Genomic DNA, 19,015 nt, shown 5'->3' with positions numbered 1-19,015 from the left:
TGTTTGATTTTGTCTTTCATTTTTGCTTCATGACTAAAAACGGTTTGGCTCTTTTTAATATTTGGCTTTCAATGCTATTCAAGTTCGATTTGTCATTGTTTTTTTTAATTAAGCGCCCCTGGTGAATCTTATGTAACCGAAATTTTAGTCTGGTATACAAAATTTAGCTTGGATTATGGACGATCATTTTTTTTTATACAAAACCGTGGAAAACCCTTCCAAAAATATATCTTTTTGGGAGTCTTACCAGATTAGCAAGGTAAAATGGCATGCCTGCATGACTGATTTTATCTTGATAGTCTTGAAGACAAAATCAATTCTAACATGTTCTTCACATCAAAATGTCATCCTATGAGCATTTTTTGTACTAAAGTGTAGGAGTTATTATATCCTGTTGAAGCATTGTATTATTTTTACCATTTCAGGAGTCGGATAAACATTCTTATCTCTTCCTTTCGGAATAATGATAAGTGTCCATTCAAAAATCTAAACTATGAATGGATTCAACAGCGGCAAAAATCTTGCAGAAGATCGGGATTTGATGATATGCACGTGAACAAATAATTTTTTTTGTAAAGCTTTTGATTGATGTCTCATTGACGCTTTCCATGAGGTTTTTTTTTTTTTTTTTTTTTTTTTTTTTTTTTTTTTTTTAACTATATTCATTTATAAAGGAAACAATACATTTCGTTATATTTATTAACGTTCCTGTCAAAAAGTAGACAAACTTGTCCATTACACACATCCCAATCTGTTATTAGTAAATATTAGACGTTCATCTTAAGACCTTAGTTATTTACACAACTATAAATAATGAAATCCCATGAGATATTAAAATGTCGTATTTTTCATCATTTCCATTTGCCTGACCAGACAATTTAATCCGAAAAAGAAAGAAATATAGTTTTAACGAAATAGAGTGTTTTTCATACATACATCCATTACTTTTACAGAGTTTATTGAATACTTCACATCTACTGCAAATTCATTTTTTTAATGTAAAAAGTTTTTTTTTATACTTCTACGATATATATATATATATACACTGAGCAATTTGAAAGATAAGCGACATATCAGAACGTGAGCAATTCAAGGATTTAATCTTAATTAGATTGATACACAGACAGTCGTCAAGTAAACTCACATTTCACCATTTCATTTTCTATTATCTATATCTATATTTAGAGATATTAAAAGCATGTCCCACAACTCATAATGTAATCAAGCTCTAAAGTAGTTTGAATGGCAGTGTATTAACTTCTAATATTAATTTTGATTAATTCTAAAATCGGCAATGGCGAAATCCGAAATGAAAAAGAGTTAAAAAGTTTAAGTATTTCCATCTTCAGTTTGAATGTTTACCTTACTTGATAGAGATGAAATTGATTAATAAATTTATTATATAAATATTTCTAAATTTCTAAAGTTTGTAAACAGATGCTATGACTAGTATAGAAAATTCAATTCCAAGTGGTTGTTTGTTTCGTAATTATTTGACTAGAATTGTTGAGAAGTACATATTTATAATATACTCCCACCCCCGTTAGACGGCATGGTTATGATAACTATGATAAACTAATATTTATTCTTTTTTTTTCAGCCGGAGTCCGCCTACGTTTGTCCATTACAGAAATGAGAACGAGTCAGTGTGAATATCTTAGCGGAAGAGACATACCATTTTCACAACATTCCAGAAATGTAGCTCGTAAGATATTAACTATCACAGTAGATAAACACACTATCTCGCTATCTCCAAACACACACACACACCAATAGAAATGATATTAGATGAATTCTTATACTTCAGAAGGTTTTCCCTCATTCTAAATTTGTAAGATAAAATATCATGTTTACCAACTTAAAAAACGCCACCTTGCATTTAGTCATCATTAACTTATTTCCAGACGAGTTGATTTGTAACTTAAACAAAACATTAATGACCGAAACCCACCAATATCCGAATGGGGATAATAAAAACTAAATAACATACATATTTGTACTTACATTCCCGCCAATAAAAGTATACTAATCTGATACTTTTTGTACTCAGCTAAGAATGTTTAACACTTTAATATCCCCTTTGCGACAATCATTACGTTGCTCTTATCCACAAAAGTGTTAACAAAGTTGTATATCTGTCGTGGAGAATTTATTCATGCTAATAAAAGTACGTTTACTGAAACTTTTGCTGTAAGAGTACATACAATCTAAGTCTCTTTCCTATTGCAATAGCATAACACATTTCACCTCTCTGTTCTTTAAACTAATATTCTAAATCCCAAACATAAAGACTGTAAAAGTATAAGTTAGACTTTTTTTCATTTCAAAGAATGTCCATCGCTGAAATATTATCTCGTTTAGGGAAGGTTATAATACTTTGCAACAAACCTCTGTGATTCAAAATGTTTTTTTCTTATACTGAACTGATGAAGATGCCTAACTTTGGTGACATTCCTGTTTGTTTTTATAGTGATAACGATTATAACACAATATTGACTGCTCTACCCCAACTTATGACATCTTTACTTATCATGTCTCTTCGTTTTGCTCACAAATTGTGACAATACGTTGGCATTTTATGCGACTGTCATAAAACCAGGTTAAATCCGCATTTTTTACATCAGGAAATATCTGTACCAAGCCAAGAAAAGGACTTATGTTTTGAATTTACCTTCCAAATTTTTCTATTTTACCTTTAAACTGTATGCTTGACCATAGTTTGTAACGTTTGGAGTAAAATCTTCATACCTGTGGGAACCAGTTGTACTCATCATATTCCACAGTTGGTCCTTTTTTTTTTTTTTTATATGAGGCAGACTTCATACAGAAGCTTTTTACGATAATTCGAATAAGCTAGAATTATCCTTTAATGTTACTTTCAACCATGTAAGTGATGTCCTATCACTAAAAAATCTGATGTTGAACGCGTTTATCCCTTCAAATAAGATAAAGTATACCACACATTATATAACTTAAATTTGTCATATATAATGTCTGATCTAGAAATTGACAATGAGGGTCGCTTTAAAGACCGGATTTGAAAATTTATGAAGCAACATTGTAGCATCGCTTGCTTATGGGTTAAAGATCTTTATGCGTAAATAAACACCATGTCAATAAAATCATGATAGACATTAGATGATATTGCAGAGCATCCAATTGTCTATCATGATTTTATTGATATGCTGTTGTTGCTGCTCACAATGAAGCTATTGAACCAAATTTAAGAAGTTGATATTATCCATTTGAAAGTTCTGACGACGCCACCATGAGATGGCAGACAGTGGAATATCTGTGTCACAGATGATATGTCAAAATTGCATATCCACAATTCCGTCCTTAATTCTTGTGACATAAATGAATGAATGAAAATGTCAAAGATTTCGTTTTTGTGAGCTTTGAATGCCCTCTTGGTACTTACAGCTGGTTTCATGAACCTTTTGTATTCATACGTCACAACATCCAGACATTTACCAGTTGTAAGAAAAAAAATATAAATAAATCTCAATATTATTAAACTAACTATTTGATATCAACATAGATATAAGAAGATGTGGTATGAGTGTTAATGAGACAACTCTCCATCCAATATGTTCATTCTAATATAAGAAGGCATTATTCATCAACAACCTAAAATATAAGACAGATTATAATTCATACGACACATTCATGAACGCCACCACATCTGCATGTGTTACTTTGAAGCTCATAGGTCGAATAAACTCATCATAGATACCAGGATTATAATTTTATATTGACGCCAGACGTTTGTTTCGTTTACAAAGGACTCATCAGTGACGCTCGAATAAAAAAATGTTAAAAAGGCGAAAAAAGAACGAAGTTGAAGAGCATTGAGGACCAAAAATTCCTAAAAGTGTTGCCAAATACAGCTAAGGTAATCTATTTCTGAGGTAGAAAAGCCTTAGTATTTCAAAAATTCAAAGTTAAACATCGAGCTACTATGCATATACTTCTCCCCTCCCTCAGATCACACGAGGATTTTTATATACTTCTTCCCTCCCTCAGATCACACGAGGGTTTTTAGTTACTCAATCTCAGTTTCTGTTTAATGTTTTCTGGACTGTTGATTGTTATTCGATTTCAAGTTGTCAGTGATCCTCGGGTGTTTCGTCTTTCTCATTTATATGTTTCTACATTACACAAAACAATTATAAACTTCTAATATAAAACATGTAGGTTGAACATCAACTTTCCAAAAGTCAATACAACCAAACACATACTTTAATCAAAGACAGTAATTGTGTTATAATTCAGATGATACAATATCTAAATAGTATCCTGGTATAGATGCCTCATTCTTTATGTTCTGTCTGACACATCAGTTATCCTTGGTCTAATTGTCATGCTTAAATGTCTTTACAACGGATTAAATAATATAAAATGCGTCGATCAATAGTGTATTGTCTAAAATTTCTTTATTACTGGCCATGTCAAATTTACATATGACACTCACATATTTTTTTTAATTCGACGTCACTTAGCTCTATAACAAATAGTCTAAAAAATTTGACACATTTTTCATTGTCAAAACTCCAAGTTTCTCAGTTCGTTATAGGTCAACAACTCATGATCAGTATAATCGATGTAACACGTAGATGTATTGTTTTACATGTTTTAGTTGGTCATGACATCATGTTAAGTGCAGCGGTTCACAAGCGATCGTTCGTTGTTGCTCCATTTTCTTCATTGCTATATATATGATATCTTAAATATCAAGAATAATCTAAGATAAACCTAGTATTTTCTCTGTCTTTAGGTTTACAACCTTATTTGTTTTATAAATCATAAACAAACACATGATAGTTTTATTGATGAGTTATATTTGGCTGATGTTTTCTGTTTTAGATTTAGAGCGAGCAGCATGTGCCTTTGCCTTATTAATGAGTTATATTTGGCCCATGTTTTCTGTTTTAGATTTAGAGCGAGCAGCATGTGCCTTTGCCTTATTAATGAGTTATATTTGGTTTCTGTTTTAGATTTAGAGCGAGCAACATGTGCCTTTGCCTTATTAATGAGTTATATTTGGCCCATGTTTTCTGTTTTAGATTTAGAGCGAGCAGCATGTGCCTTTGCCTTATTAATGAGTTATATCTAGCTTCTGTTTTAGATTTAGAGCGAGCAGCATGTGCCTTTGCCTTATTAATGAGTTATATTTGGCCCATGTGTTCTGTATTAGATTTAGAGCGAGCAGCATGTGCCTTTGCCTTATTAATGACTTATATCTGGCTTCTGTTTTAGATTTAGAGCGAGCAGCATGTGCCTTTGCCTTATTAATGAGTTATATCTGGCTTCTGTTTTAGATTTAGAGCGAGCAGCATGTGCCTTTGCCTTATTAATGAGTTATATTTGGCCCATGTTTTCTGTTTTAGATTTAAAGCGAGCAGCATGTGCCTTTGCCTTATTAATGAGTTATATCTGGCTTCTGTTTTAGATTTAGAGCGAGCAGCATGTGCCTTTGCCTTATTATGTATGATGTTTTTTGTTTTAGATTTAGAGCGAGCAGCATGTGCCTTTGCCTTATTATGTATGATATCGATGGTAGTTGGATTAGTGTTGGGAGGATATGGACTTTTAGGCAAAAATTTGAAAATGTTTGTATGGGCTTCAATTTGTTCTCTGACTGCAGGTATGTTCAATGTTATCTTAACTTTACTAAGCAGACTGGTTGCAATAGTGATTGATATAATCCATGACAACTGCTTCTAAAGAAAAAATAATAACGAATTAAATTTTAAGGGTTTGGGATCCTTCAATATGAACGATTTCACCGTACATGTTTTCTTAAAATATCAAACTACACAGTCATGTAATTTCTTACACCTACATCAAACTTCCCGATTGTCCACTTAAAAATATAGATTTGCAGGTTTTGTTTTGTTTTAACCACGGACCTAGGCACTGTAAACAATAAACAACATGGAAAGTTGTATGACCAAGCGTCCAAATATAGAATTCCACAGGCAATCAAATGGTCGGCAATATTTGGGTTGTTGATGAATGCAATTAGGGCTATGAATGAATACTAAGATCAAATATGTTCGGTCAAGCATTCAGATGCGAATTCTAAAACTACGATGCATAATAAAAACACGGCTGTCTAATTCTTGTAAAATTAGAAAAATAACACTTGACCTTTTCGATTTTCTGGATTTACCTTCATCAGGAACGCTTAAACCTAAGCCATGTTTGTATAAAAACGTAGAAATGTTTAGAGCTTTATGAATAAAAGAAAACTTAACAGAAAAGATCAAATGCGTCTACAGTCAACTCCATCATAAGGAATTAGAACATTTTTCTTCATAATGTTTTAGTTTTCAAAAAGAGAAGTTTATAAACCAATGTTATGAAAGAATGACGAGAGCACCAAAATGATATCCAAACTAAAAAGTCGAAAACAAACTGACAATGCCATGGCAAAACAAAAAGACAAAAAAACAAAAAAAATCCCCACAAAACACAACCGAATGACCAGTCGTATGGCGTTTACATATCTTTTTGTTTGATTTAACCAGGTTTTATAGTGTATTACTTTTGAGATATAGTTTGTCATATGTGACGTAATTTCTCTGCTGTTTCAGAAATTTCATATATTCAAATGTGACTTAATTTTTAATGCCTTTTCACCATCGTATGTGACGTAATTTTTAATGCCTTTTCACCATCGTATGTGAAGTCATTTTCAAAATTTTGCGTTGAGGCCTGGACTGAGTCGGGTGTGTCTATTCTGTGTTGGTCATTCATTATGTATTCGTGTTTGTTTTATGTAATGAGTTAATACTTCAGTTTCATTATGTATATCTGTTATATTCATTTGATAAAATTTACTGTTTGCAATAGCATCAATTGTTCTAAATAACAAGGATGTTCTTATCCCAAGCATAAAAACTTAGCCGTATTTGACACAACCTTTTTCAACTTTTGATCTTCAGTGCTGTACAACTTTGTACTATTTTTCGCTTTCGATCTTTTATATCTGGGCGTCACTGGTGAGTATTGTGTGGACGAGGCGCGTTTTTGGCGTATTAAATTTTAAACCTGATGCTTTTTGTTATTCATTAATCATGTGTTTCTTTGTCTAATACGTTTTCCTATTTATTTGTATTGTAGTCCTATAATATTATGTTGTCATTTCTATGTTATATTTAACATTGCCATTAAAGTGCGAGGTTTGGCATGCCACAAAACCAGGTTCAACCCACCATTTTTTCCTTTAAAAATGTCCTGTACCAAGTCAGGAATATGGCCATTGTTATATTATAGTTCGTTTCTGTGTGTGTTACAATTTAAAGTTGCGTCGTTTGTTTTCTCTTATTTTTTAGTGTAAATTGACATTGCGATAAGACGTGTCACGGTACTTGTCTATCCCAAATTCATGTATTTGGTTTTGATGTTATATTTGTTTTTCTCGTGGGATTTTGTCTGATGTTTGGTCCGTTTCTGTGTGTGTTAGTTACATTGTAGTGTTGTGTCGTTGTTCTCCTCTTATATTTATGCGTTTCCCTCAGTTTTAGTTTGTTACCCCGATTTTGTTTTTTGTCCTCGGATTTATGAGTTTGAACAGCGGTATACTACTGTTGCCTTTATTTATAGCTAATACGCTAACTGATATGTTTTGTTAATACTTTGTTAATGGCTGGTTGTCTGATTGACTGTCGTTATATTCAACTAATTGCGTATAATGATCCACAGTGTTTAATTAAATTCGAAGATTTCGAGTAGAACACTAGTATAACTTATTTTTCAGACAATTTAATGTCTCAAAATAAGTAAAATATTAAAACTCTGACCCTATCAAATGAAAAAGCGTTGGAAAAATCTACAAATATGAATTTGAAGCGGACAACGTTAAAGTTCGTATATAAAATTCTACGAAAACACATTATCAACTTTGGAAACTAGGCTTTGTACATGTATGGTCTGTAACTGCATAAAACAGTTTGGCTGCTCAAATATGTGTTAAAGTATATATCCTTAGTATCTACTTATAATTAAAAGCTATACAAAACATTGTGACAAATTATTTCTGAAAACGCTTGAAAAACTTATTTCAATAACATTTTGAATGGTTTACCAATTTGAATAGTACGAAACAAGAAAAAGGTATATATTTTCTCATACAATTACACAAACACTTTAACAAAAACCCACACCAACGAATTCTTGAAAGTCTTCATAATATTGTAACGAAGCACTAATTCTAGTTTCTGACAGACCACAAAATGTATTGATATAATAGTGCTAGGTTAATATACAATGAATTAAGATTTGTTTTATTTTTCAGGTATGTTGTTGACCCTATCAATCGCCTTATTTCACGGAAAATCTCATATACTACGCAAATCAGAGCTTTTGAGTGGTTATTTAATACCATTTCAAAAAATCATAAATGAATCCAGAACTTACAGTTTTGGTTGGTCTTTTGTATTAGCGTGGATTTGTGTGTTTCTGTGTTTTACGTCATCATTTGTGTGGCTTTATAAAGCACAAGATCCACAAAATGCTCGCAAACCAGGAACGCAATACTATGTAAAACATCGAAATCACCAAGGCATCGAATATATGTCGTATATACAAGACAATGAAGAATTGTAGCAGAACATTTTATTTTTTAATCTTGTCTTCTTTTTGCACGGTTTCATTGTTTTATATCACAGACTTTTTACTCACAGAAAAAAACTATCACAATAAATTTATTTACTTATTAAAATGTTTTATTCTTAATCGATTTATACATATCTGATGCAAACATATAGATGTACCCAAATTTTCTAAAATTGTAACAATGTTTATCAGAGTAGTAAAAGGATTTTGTGTGTATCTCTTTGAAACACACCAAACAGCACACAATCCAATGGACATCTTAATTATATTAACGGACTTCAATAGCAGACAATGTATTCGAATATATGTAGCTTTTGGTCTTGATAAAACAATATATCGGCGATTTTTTTATAAACTAAGGAAAATAAGAAGTTACCCCTCTCTCTGTCTCTCTCTTGTGCGCACTTAATTACAAAAAAAAAACAGTGTTAGAACTGTGTTTTTGTTTTTTGATATATTTTGTCGTATATATATGTAAAATTCTAATTAGGAAAACTTTGCGCTTTCCAAACTAATATTCATTTCGTTTAACAGGGCATATTAATTAAATGGGACTTTATAGAAAAGAACATATAAACTTAGACTATGTCATCCTTCATTTTAACGTTGATTCAGAATAAGAATCACAATTTATACAATATATGCAATCCAATTTAGAACAAAAATATAATACAGTTTAATCAATGCGTTTAATGCCATTTTGAGCAGGATGCACAGCATCTATCTTTGTATCCACGATAGGCACATCGTCGTCTAGAAGCCATTCTTCCACAAAAGGACCGTTTGTCGATACATGTTGCATCATCTGTGTAAACAAAAAAATCAGCATGTTTACTATTTAAAGAACATGTTGTCTATTTATCAGGCAGATCATTATGAAAGGTGTAATTGAAATAAGCAGGATAACATATAGTATGAATAAAACAAATATGGGTTCAAACTACAGAATGACTGCCACCCGACTAACCTCCATTTTTTTGGATTTGTTACGGACCAGGTACAGTTAGTATGTATCTTTTGGTGTTTTGTAATTGCATTACTTTGTGTTTGTGTTTGTGTTTGTTTTGTCTTTTGTTAGTTTCTTTTCTAGATGTAAAAGTGCACGGTCTTCAATAAATAAATAATAGAAAAAAAACACTTGATATGGGATATCCTTCAATGACACAAAATCAATACAAAATATATAATCAATACAAAATATATAATCAATACAAAAATACGATAAAAACAAGTGAAACTGCGAGCTACTGCTCACTGATGATACCCCCGCCGCAAGTATATAATTTTAATAGTGTAAAAATATGCAAGTGTTCGGTAAACAGGAAGTTGTTGAGTGATGAATCTGAAAACGCATTTCACGGTAAAGCTGACTTGTATAAATCCTGAAACCAAATTTCAGAAATCCGTTTATTGTAGTTCCTGAGAAAAATGTGACAAAAATTTTCAACTTGGTTATCATGTGTAAAATAAAACAAGTGTTCGGTAAACAAGAAGTTGTCGAGTGATGAATCTGAAAACGCATCACACGGTAAAGCTGACTTATATCAGGTAGTGCAGTTCCTGAGAAAAATGTGACGAAAAATTTTCAACTTGGCTATCAGGTGTAAAAATGATACAAGTGTTCGGTAAACAGGAAGTTGTCGGGTGATGAATCTGAAAACGCATCATACCGTATAGCTGACTTATATCAAGCCTGAAACCAAATTTCAGAAATCCTGGTAGTGTAGTTCCTGAGAAAAATGTGACGAAAAATATTCATGGGACGGACTGACAGACTGACGGACTGATGGACTGATGGACTGACGGACTGACGGAAGGACAGACAGAGGTAAAACAGTATACCCCCCTTTTTTCAAAGCGGGGGTATAATAAATGAGAATTTTTAAAATATAAAGCAGCAATTAATTTCGTTAACACTTCACGACACTATGCTGGTGATGTTGTATGTGTAGTTATGTCCAAAATCAGTTAATTTTTCAATAGTCGTGACTTTTTCGTGTATTTAGGAATTTACTCCTTTTTTCTTCAAGATGACGTCTGTGATCTTAAAATGATTGTAGGTTTTTCTCCTTTTCAATTGCTGTACAATAATCCATAATGACTAGGATTATAGAATAAAAAATAGGCCCTCGTTTCTTTTTATATCTTGATAATAAATAATGCCTTAATTCTAGTCGATTGCTTACTATGAAACATCATTAAAAAGGTTAAGGGTGCTGTGGTGGTTTATTCAAAAGTCCACAAACGATGGACAACAGCCAACACAATTACAGGTTAGTCTTGTTTGGACGAAAAGCACGTCTGGCGTATCAAATTTCCAATCTGGTACTTTTTGTTAGCTATTATTCGTGTGTTTCTCTGTCATACATGTTCTTTTTACATTTTACATTTATTTGTATTGTAGTCCTGTCATGTAATGTTGTCATGTTCATGTTATATTTAACATTGTCATACAAGCGGGAGTTTTGGCATGCCACAAAACCAGGATCAACCCATCATTTTTTTTCTTAAAATGTCCTGTACCAAGTCAGGAAAATGGCCATTGTTATATTATATTTCGTTTCTGTGTGTGTTACATTTAAATGTTGTGTTTCTGTTGTGTCGTAGTTCTCTTATATTTGATGCGTTTCCCTCAGTTTTAGTTTGTAACCCAGATTTGTTTTTTCTTTATCTTTTTATGAATTTCGAACAGCGGTATACTACTGTTGCCTTTTTTTTAAGGTACCTGACCCGACTGTAGTTCAACATAAGGTTATACTACTGACCATATAAGCTGAATATGGTATCTCTTTCCTTGGAAATTTGTAATGACTTTGCTTTAGCAGTAACATGTTTACTGAATTTTGTAGACTATATAATTTAATTTATGACAAATAAAGTGGTTTATGTGCGTACAGCTTAGGCTTGTATAACACTTTAACGCGTGAGACAATGTTCAAAAATTCGAAAAGTCAAAAATGTTGAGGGTTATCACCAAAAAATTGATTAAGCAGATTTATAAAACAGAATGAATGAAGTTTTACGGTAAACATCACGTTTGTTTACTAGTAAAATCATCTGAACTGCAATTATACCGACTTTGTGTTATTTCTGATCGTGACAATGTGACTGAAAAGTAAAATCACAAAAATACTGATCTCCGAGGAAAATTCAAAACGGAAAGTCCCTAATGAAATGACAAAATCAAAAGCCTAAACAATGAATGGATAACATCTGTCATATTCCTGACTTGGTACATGATTTTTCGTATGTAGACTGAGTGTGATTTTGCTAGGCGGATTATGCATTGATGTCAAGAGACCCTGTCGTTACACCGGGTATCCATATCCTTTTTGAACTCGTGCATTCGATCAGAGTTGTTTGTGTTGTTCATTTGTCTTTTCTGAAATGATTGCGAAATTTGAACATCTGTTAACAAAATTTGCCTTAACATTAACTTTTACACAAGGAAATTGTAGCCCGTGTTGTTTTTCAATTGCCTGATTAGGAACCTAAAAAGTATAGACAAAATTTATCATTTTAATCTTTCAAATAAAAAAGAGAGATTACTACTTAGCGGATGCATGATACGCACAGGAATGATAATATTCTAGTAGTATTTTCTATTCAACATCATATTATATTATATTATATATATATTATTCAGTTTTGTTTTTGATTATTTATTTTATCCTTATAAATAGTACCTAATGGACATGCTTCCAATTTACAAGCCTGAATACTTGATGGCGGATCACCGAGGCACAAAAAGTCGTCATTGGTATTTTCTGGTTCCCCACAAATTACAGGTCGTCTTTGAACACCTTTATCACAGGTTTTAGAACACTGAAAGTATACTTTAATTTAGAAATGAGAAAACGGTATGATAGGAACAGATAAATAAGACATACTAAATAATAGAATTAAAAAATTGAAAGAATGCATTCTCTGTGAAAAAGTGAAAAACACTTAAAATAGCATCGGACTATTTGTTTATATTTGATTGTTAAAATAATTATAGATACGATTATGATACAGACAGGAAAGTTATTGGTATCACATATCATTAATAAAACGACATTGATATAATTTTATCCTTTTGTTACACTATTTTACGACAAGTTTTTAAGTTATTCTAAATAAGTATAATGGAGAATATATATATACTAAGTGGTTTTTTTTAATATATTGTCCTACTTTTTGTTATGTAGCTAGAAAACAATACGTTACCTTATTCCCCTTCCCGTTTTGTTTTACCGTTTTCGTCTCATATATTACTTGAAGTGTGTGTTGATACTGCTGTTTCATATGTGTTGCTTTTGATCATGATTTTTTAATGCTCCCTTAGTATCATATTTCTCTATTGAAACAGACCCTAAGAGACCCATTTTGGTAGCCTAACACCCCCGTAGTAGTACTGTTTAGAAATGAAGTTTTTTTTACTGGAATATAACCATAATCCGGTACTACTAACACCGAAAAAAGAAGAAAAGAAAGCAAAATAACACACACCTATAAAACAGTCAAAATCAGCCTAGGTAAAATTATATTATGTAAATGTTGCCGCGACAAAAAGCACATGCTACCAGTTCAGTTGTGTATTTGAATAGCGCAATCCATTCATACTTATACAAAAAAATGTGCGAGTCTAACAAAGTTAAATCCATTCAAAATGTACAGAAGCATTTACTCGAACCAATTATCAGGTAAACGCGAATCAACATGATATCTTGAAGATACGATAAATGGTCACTCCAGTTAAAAAGTATTTCTTACAAGCAATACACCACATAACAACTAAAAATCTGAATCAAAATATATAACCTTATCCGAAAAAAATATACACAAGCGCAAACTCATATCATAAATGTACAAAACTGTACACAAATGTATTTCATAGTAAACAGGGAAAATACGCACTGAAATCCTCCTGTATTAAGGTTCGTTACTGTTCCGTTCGTGTAAAGTAGAATATTATTGAAGCTCGCAGTTAGTGAGAAATATATCTGATATCCTAATACTGAATACCCTCTAATTGAATTTCCAGATCCTCTGTGACTTTTATTCAAGATATCTTTGGTGAATTAAACATTATGACAAAAACTCTGTCAATCATTTTTTTCACTATCATCTAATTTGAAACGAATGTGAAACCTAACACAGCTCTTTATAATAGTAATTACTCTTTATTAAACAACTTTTACACGTTCCTTCTTTGTGGTTGCCTTGATTATGTTTTAATTCTTAACGTTAGGCGGATATAGAATTGAAAAAGAAGACAGATAAATGACTAAACATATTCAATTTTGAAACTTTGCAATACAAAGGTTACACTATAATTTGATTCGGTTTTTTTCTTAATAATTTGTTGATGCAGTTTAGATGTTCACAAATTCATGTAGGCAGATAACAGATGATCATATTATTATTAAATTAAGTTTAATTTCTAATCAGTTCAGGACAGATTGCATGCATTAAATACCTTGGACCAGTTTCCTGCTATCCATTCCTGATCACATTCACGTCTGTTGCATTCTTTAGATACAAACGGCATCTGAATGTCAGCGCAAAATTCAAAATGGACAAACTGAGTTGATCCATCTTCTTTGACCATATCACAATAATGCATCTGGTATGTTAGTCCATCATCACCACACATGGCGGTACAATTGGTCCAGAATGGAGAAGCAGTCCATTTATATTTTATACAAGGAATTCTATTACATGCTTGAATTTCACTAAGAGATACTAAATCAGCACACATATGTATAGAAACGTCATTTATAGTACCATTTGGCATAACCTCCTGACAAAATGACTTTTGAGTCTGTATTCCCATATCGCCACAGGTTGCCGTGCATTCCTCCCATTTTTCACTGTACTTTAAACGGAAAATACTGTATTTACATGGTGGGCCACTACAGTCTTTCTTGTATACAGGTCTTTGTAAATCATCACACATGTATATCTTCTCCGTCTCTGATGTGCCATTTGAGTACATTCTCTTACAATGGTAATCTCTAGTCTTATAGCCAGTATTTCCACAAGGGACAGAACATTCACTCCATTCCTCATAATGCCATTCAAACCATTCAAACACACACTTATCTTGGTTACATGGTTTTGTACTATTTTCTGGGCGAATCAAGTTGTCACACATTTTCAAGCTGACAATGTCTGAAAAGCCATGAGAATCAATTTGCTCACAGAAAAATACTGGGAACTGTATACCATTTTCACCACATGTTGCTGAACATTCTGTATATTCGTTGTTAAATCCCCATTGGTACCATTGTTGATAACATGGTTCTAATCGACAAGCCCTAGTAATATTAGGCTTTAAATTCATGCCACAAAAGGATTCATTAGCTACTTCTCTTTCTTCGCCCATTACATATGAACAATTGAAAATTTCGAACTGCCATCCTTCGAATCCACATGTAATCGGACATGCTGTCCACTTGTCTGTAGATTCCCACTCATAAAAACCGCATTGTTTTTCATTGCATGGCTGTGTGTAATTTGGAGATGATGTATCGTCACAGTAAGATACATCCACTTGTATGAAAGTACCAGAAGGTGTTTTGTTTTCACACGTGAATTCTTGTGTCTGTATGCCTCCTCCACAAGTAACAGAACATTGTTTCCAGGTAAGCTGCATTGCCCAGACATATCTGAAAAGACATCCAAACTAAGATGAAATATCTAAAGCTCTACATTTACCTATCAACTAAGTTGTGAAGTCAAGCGTAGCACTTCTGGAACGATTATACCAGTCAAACAGAATTGAGCCATAGACTGGATGAGATAATTCGCTACCAGTAAAGAGAGAGGAAACAATAGTGAAGCTGAAATCAGCGAAGTAAGTCCAAACTTTAAAGCTATGAAATATCTGATCCTGTTGTGTTTTGGATCAGAATGTTGGCTACAAGTAAAGAGAGGGGGAAACAATGCATCAACTGAAATCAGCGAAGTAAGTCAACATTTTAAAGCTGTGAAATATCTGCTCCTGTTGTGTTTTCTTCTCGCTTATGCAATTACCTGTACTTCTTTTGTTATAAAATTTTTAAGTGTTTAATTGTTCCAGGTTCAGGTTCACCAAAAGAGTGATTTAGACAAACCAAATTATAGAGTGTTATGTTCTTTTTCACGGGTTCAACCGAACATAACGCATTTATTTTCTATACAAGGCTTAATGTCACAAACACAGATATTCTATGGGATGTAGGTTTGCAGCATCCAGTCGTTTAATAATACATTCGGAACATAATAACAACATGTGAACAAAAATTAAGAATGGCAGGTGTTCCGCAAAAATCAATCCTTATCACATTCTCTTCACTAGAAGTATGACCAACAGCCTGCACAATCTACAAAATACAATTACAAAAATTAGAAACAATTCACAACTACATGTAAATGAATGTAAACAGAAAATTTAATAAATACTGTAACTTTGGACAGTGTACATGTCAACAGACCTTAACAACAATTAAATTAAACGTATAGACTAATTGAGTGCAAACCGTTGAATGATTTAATTTCCCGCTTAGTATGCACGGGTGAATCCACCCGTGCAAATTACTACGCATAACGGTATTCGTTAAGCCTTATAAAGAAAAGAAATTTATTTATGTTCTTTTTCACGGGTTCAACCGAACATAAAGCATTTCTTTTCTATACAAGGCTTAATGACACACACACAAATATTCTATGGGATGTAGGTTTGCAGCATCCAGTCGAGACAAAAGGTGAAAGAGTGCATATCAGATGCCAAGGTTTTTAGAAACAGAAAAAGTTTTTTTCAATGTCTTTCACATATCCGTCTTTAGCATTTTCGGATCGCCAACGGCCGTGAACTTTGAAAAGCCTATCTGAAACCCGTTTTTAGCGGCTTGAGTAGCGCCTCCGCTTCGTAAACTATGCAAACCAAATTGATTTTTGTCTAACCACATTGCGCACAAAGCTTCAAGAAGACTTTCTCTGGCTCTAGTATATGATAAAGGCTTATTTATTTTACTTAATACTTAAGTGTCTTTTTTGGACTGCAAAGAACGAAACATGTACTCCGAAGAATTATTCTTTAGACTGGCTAAGTCACAATAATGTTTAAAAAAATTAACAGGACATGTCGGCATATCCGCACAATAATGTTATACAAAATTAACAGGACATGTCGGCATATCCGTACTTGCAATCATAATTATACTACCTTGTCTATAAATATCGGTCTTGCTATTGTGAACTATAATTTCAACGTGTGTATTATGAAAACTGATATCACTCATTCTTATAAGCGAGAGTTCTTTGTATCTAAAAAAATCCAGCATAAGCCAATAATAACATACAAAGTAACCTACAGTTGGACAAGTTATAAATATTATGACACAGGTTAAATAATTTAACAATCATATCCGCTGTGATTGGTTCCTTTTTTTGTATGGGTTTCGCCAAAGTTCTTTTCCCCCCTTCTAAGACAATGTTTGACAGTGAACTTCAACAAGGGTTTGGATATAAAAACAGTTCGTGATACCACATTGCGTAAAAGTTAGAATTAAGTACGGACACTGAACAAGCTGATTGTATTAACTCTGAGAGATACAAGGAAACCGTAGATACATCCGCTGGCAAAAACTTTAAATTGAACTTTCTGCACCAAATTTTGAATTTATTAAAATATAAATCGTATTTCTTGTTTGTGGAATCTGATTTACTCGTTTTAACCATATCCATAACTGCAAAAGCGGTAGTATGTAACCCAGGTTTGCGCGAGAGTTTGTAGATATCTTTCCATTCCTTACTCAAAGAGATCTGCAAAATAAATGGAAAGATATGCAATATCCTTTCAAGGACAGAAAATCACGGCCAGGTCCGCATATGCAAAACATGTACACTGTACAATCTACATTTACAGTATCAAAAATACAAAAAGCGGCAAGGTCCGCATAAAGATCTTTTTCTCAAAATTTGTTCATTCATTTTGGCATCAAATTTCAATACAAGCACATTTGAAATAAACCTGCTTTCGTTAAAAACAGAATTCTCAGCAGATCCCCTGTTGACAAAAATAGAAGGGGTTTCATACTCAACAAAATCTTGCACTAAACTAACAAACTTGCCAGTGTCAACAGACACCAGCATCGGCCAGGAAAATGTTGATTTCCACTTAGGGATAACCAATGTACCTTTAGCTTTACATAATTGAATATGATTTAATACAGTGTGAGCTATTAAAGATACAGGTGGTACGAGCCAATTATTATCACTTGACCAAGCAAACGTGAACGCATCAATACCCTTTGTTTAAGGATCTAAGAACTTCGAATTATACCTTGGGAGTTTAGTATTGTTACTGTATCGAATCGATCTATGCTAAAAGGTCCCCATATTTTATTAAAATAATGGAAAATTCTGTTCGACACCGACCGATCGTAAAAATCAAATATTTTACTATACTGATCCGCGGTAGTATTCAAAGTTCTTTGTATCCACTCAATTTTCAAACACACCGGGTTTTCTATACAAAAATAAAAAATCTCCATAGCTAGATTGTGCAAATCCTGCTTCATACTGCCAACTTCAGATATGTGAGCTACGTTTTGGTTATCATTGAATAGTTTTACAAATTTACTTTTAAAATGACCCGGAAAGCTTTTCAAAGTCAAAATCACTGCCTTTAGTTCTCTCCAAGTTGAACTTTTGAACTTTTCTTCGTTTGTCCACATCTGATGCGCAATTTGATCAGAAAAATGTAACCGGCGCCCGCATATGAACTTGCATCAGTATAAGCTAACCTCTCGGGAAGTCTCTGTATTGGTGCTAACACGCAATTAGGTAAATATTTTAGTGAAGAATGCCAAAAATCTAACTCTTTAATAGACCTAAGATCTAATTTAACTCTAGAGTCCCAAGAGGATCGCTCGTTCACTAAGTGATGTAAGTGTCTTGTCATAATTCTACATATATTACCTAATGCGGGTGATAATGCAATGATTTTACCAATAACCGCTGCAACTTTCCTTGCAGTTGTATTACAAGGATGAACAAGTGCTAAAGCAATAAAATTCAAAATATTCAACATTTTCTGTTCGGGTACACTTAAAATACCCCTATGTAAATCCCATACAAAACCAAGCCAGTCTCAACGTTTTTGTGGCTTCCACACACTCTTTGTCATAATTTGGCAAAATCCCAGCTAGCAATAAGTCTGATAATACTTATTTTGACACTTTTAAACATATTTTTTCAGTATCTTCAAATCCAAGTCCATCATCTAGATATACAATTATTTTGAACCCTTTACTCCGCCAATTTTTTACTAGAGGGCGTACTATTTTTGTGAATATATAACAAGCTGAGCTCAGCCCAAAAGGTAAAGCTGTAAACGTGTAATATTTAACTTTAGTGTCACTTT

General features: G+C 32.9%; 3 protein-coding genes across 3 annotated transcripts in view; 2 read left to right on the top strand and 1 right to left on the bottom strand.

Moving 5' to 3' along the window:
* The window catches only part of LOC139487773 (uncharacterized), a 37,714-nt gene extending 28,992 nt beyond the window's left edge, over positions 1-8,722 (top strand). The window contains exons 2-4 of the mRNA XM_071272850.1: positions 1,601-1,705; positions 5,510-5,647; positions 8,303-8,722. Of these exons, the coding sequence (XP_071128951.1) occupies positions 1,601-1,705; positions 5,510-5,647; positions 8,303-8,613 (554 nt within the window). The 3' untranslated portion in view covers positions 8,614-8,722. The remainder of the gene's footprint in view (positions 1-1,600; positions 1,706-5,509; positions 5,648-8,302) is intronic.
* LOC139487774 (28 kDa heat- and acid-stable phosphoprotein-like) overlaps positions 1-19,015 on the top strand; it is a 327,843-nt gene that overhangs the window by 131,157 nt on the left and 177,671 nt on the right. The gene's annotated exons all lie outside the window — the stretch shown is intronic.
* The window catches only part of LOC139487768 (A disintegrin and metalloproteinase with thrombospondin motifs 3-like), a 43,003-nt gene continuing 32,595 nt past the window's right edge, over positions 8,608-19,015 (bottom strand). The window contains exons 21-23 of the mRNA XM_071272841.1: positions 14,084-15,275; positions 12,309-12,447; positions 8,608-9,427 (exon numbers count right to left, since the gene is read on the bottom strand). Coding sequence (XP_071128942.1) covers positions 9,312-9,427; positions 12,309-12,447; positions 14,084-15,275 — 1,447 coding nt within the window. The 3' untranslated portion in view covers positions 8,608-9,311. The remainder of the gene's footprint in view (positions 9,428-12,308; positions 12,448-14,083; positions 15,276-19,015) is intronic.

This window comes from Mytilus edulis, chromosome 9 (assembly GCF_963676685.1).
Source record: "Mytilus edulis chromosome 9, xbMytEdul2.2, whole genome shotgun sequence".
NCBI classification, from domain to species: Eukaryota; Metazoa; Mollusca; class Bivalvia; order Mytilida; family Mytilidae; genus Mytilus; species Mytilus edulis.
The sequence above is the reverse complement of the archived record's forward strand: the minus strand, read 5'-3'. Positions and strand labels throughout refer to the sequence as shown.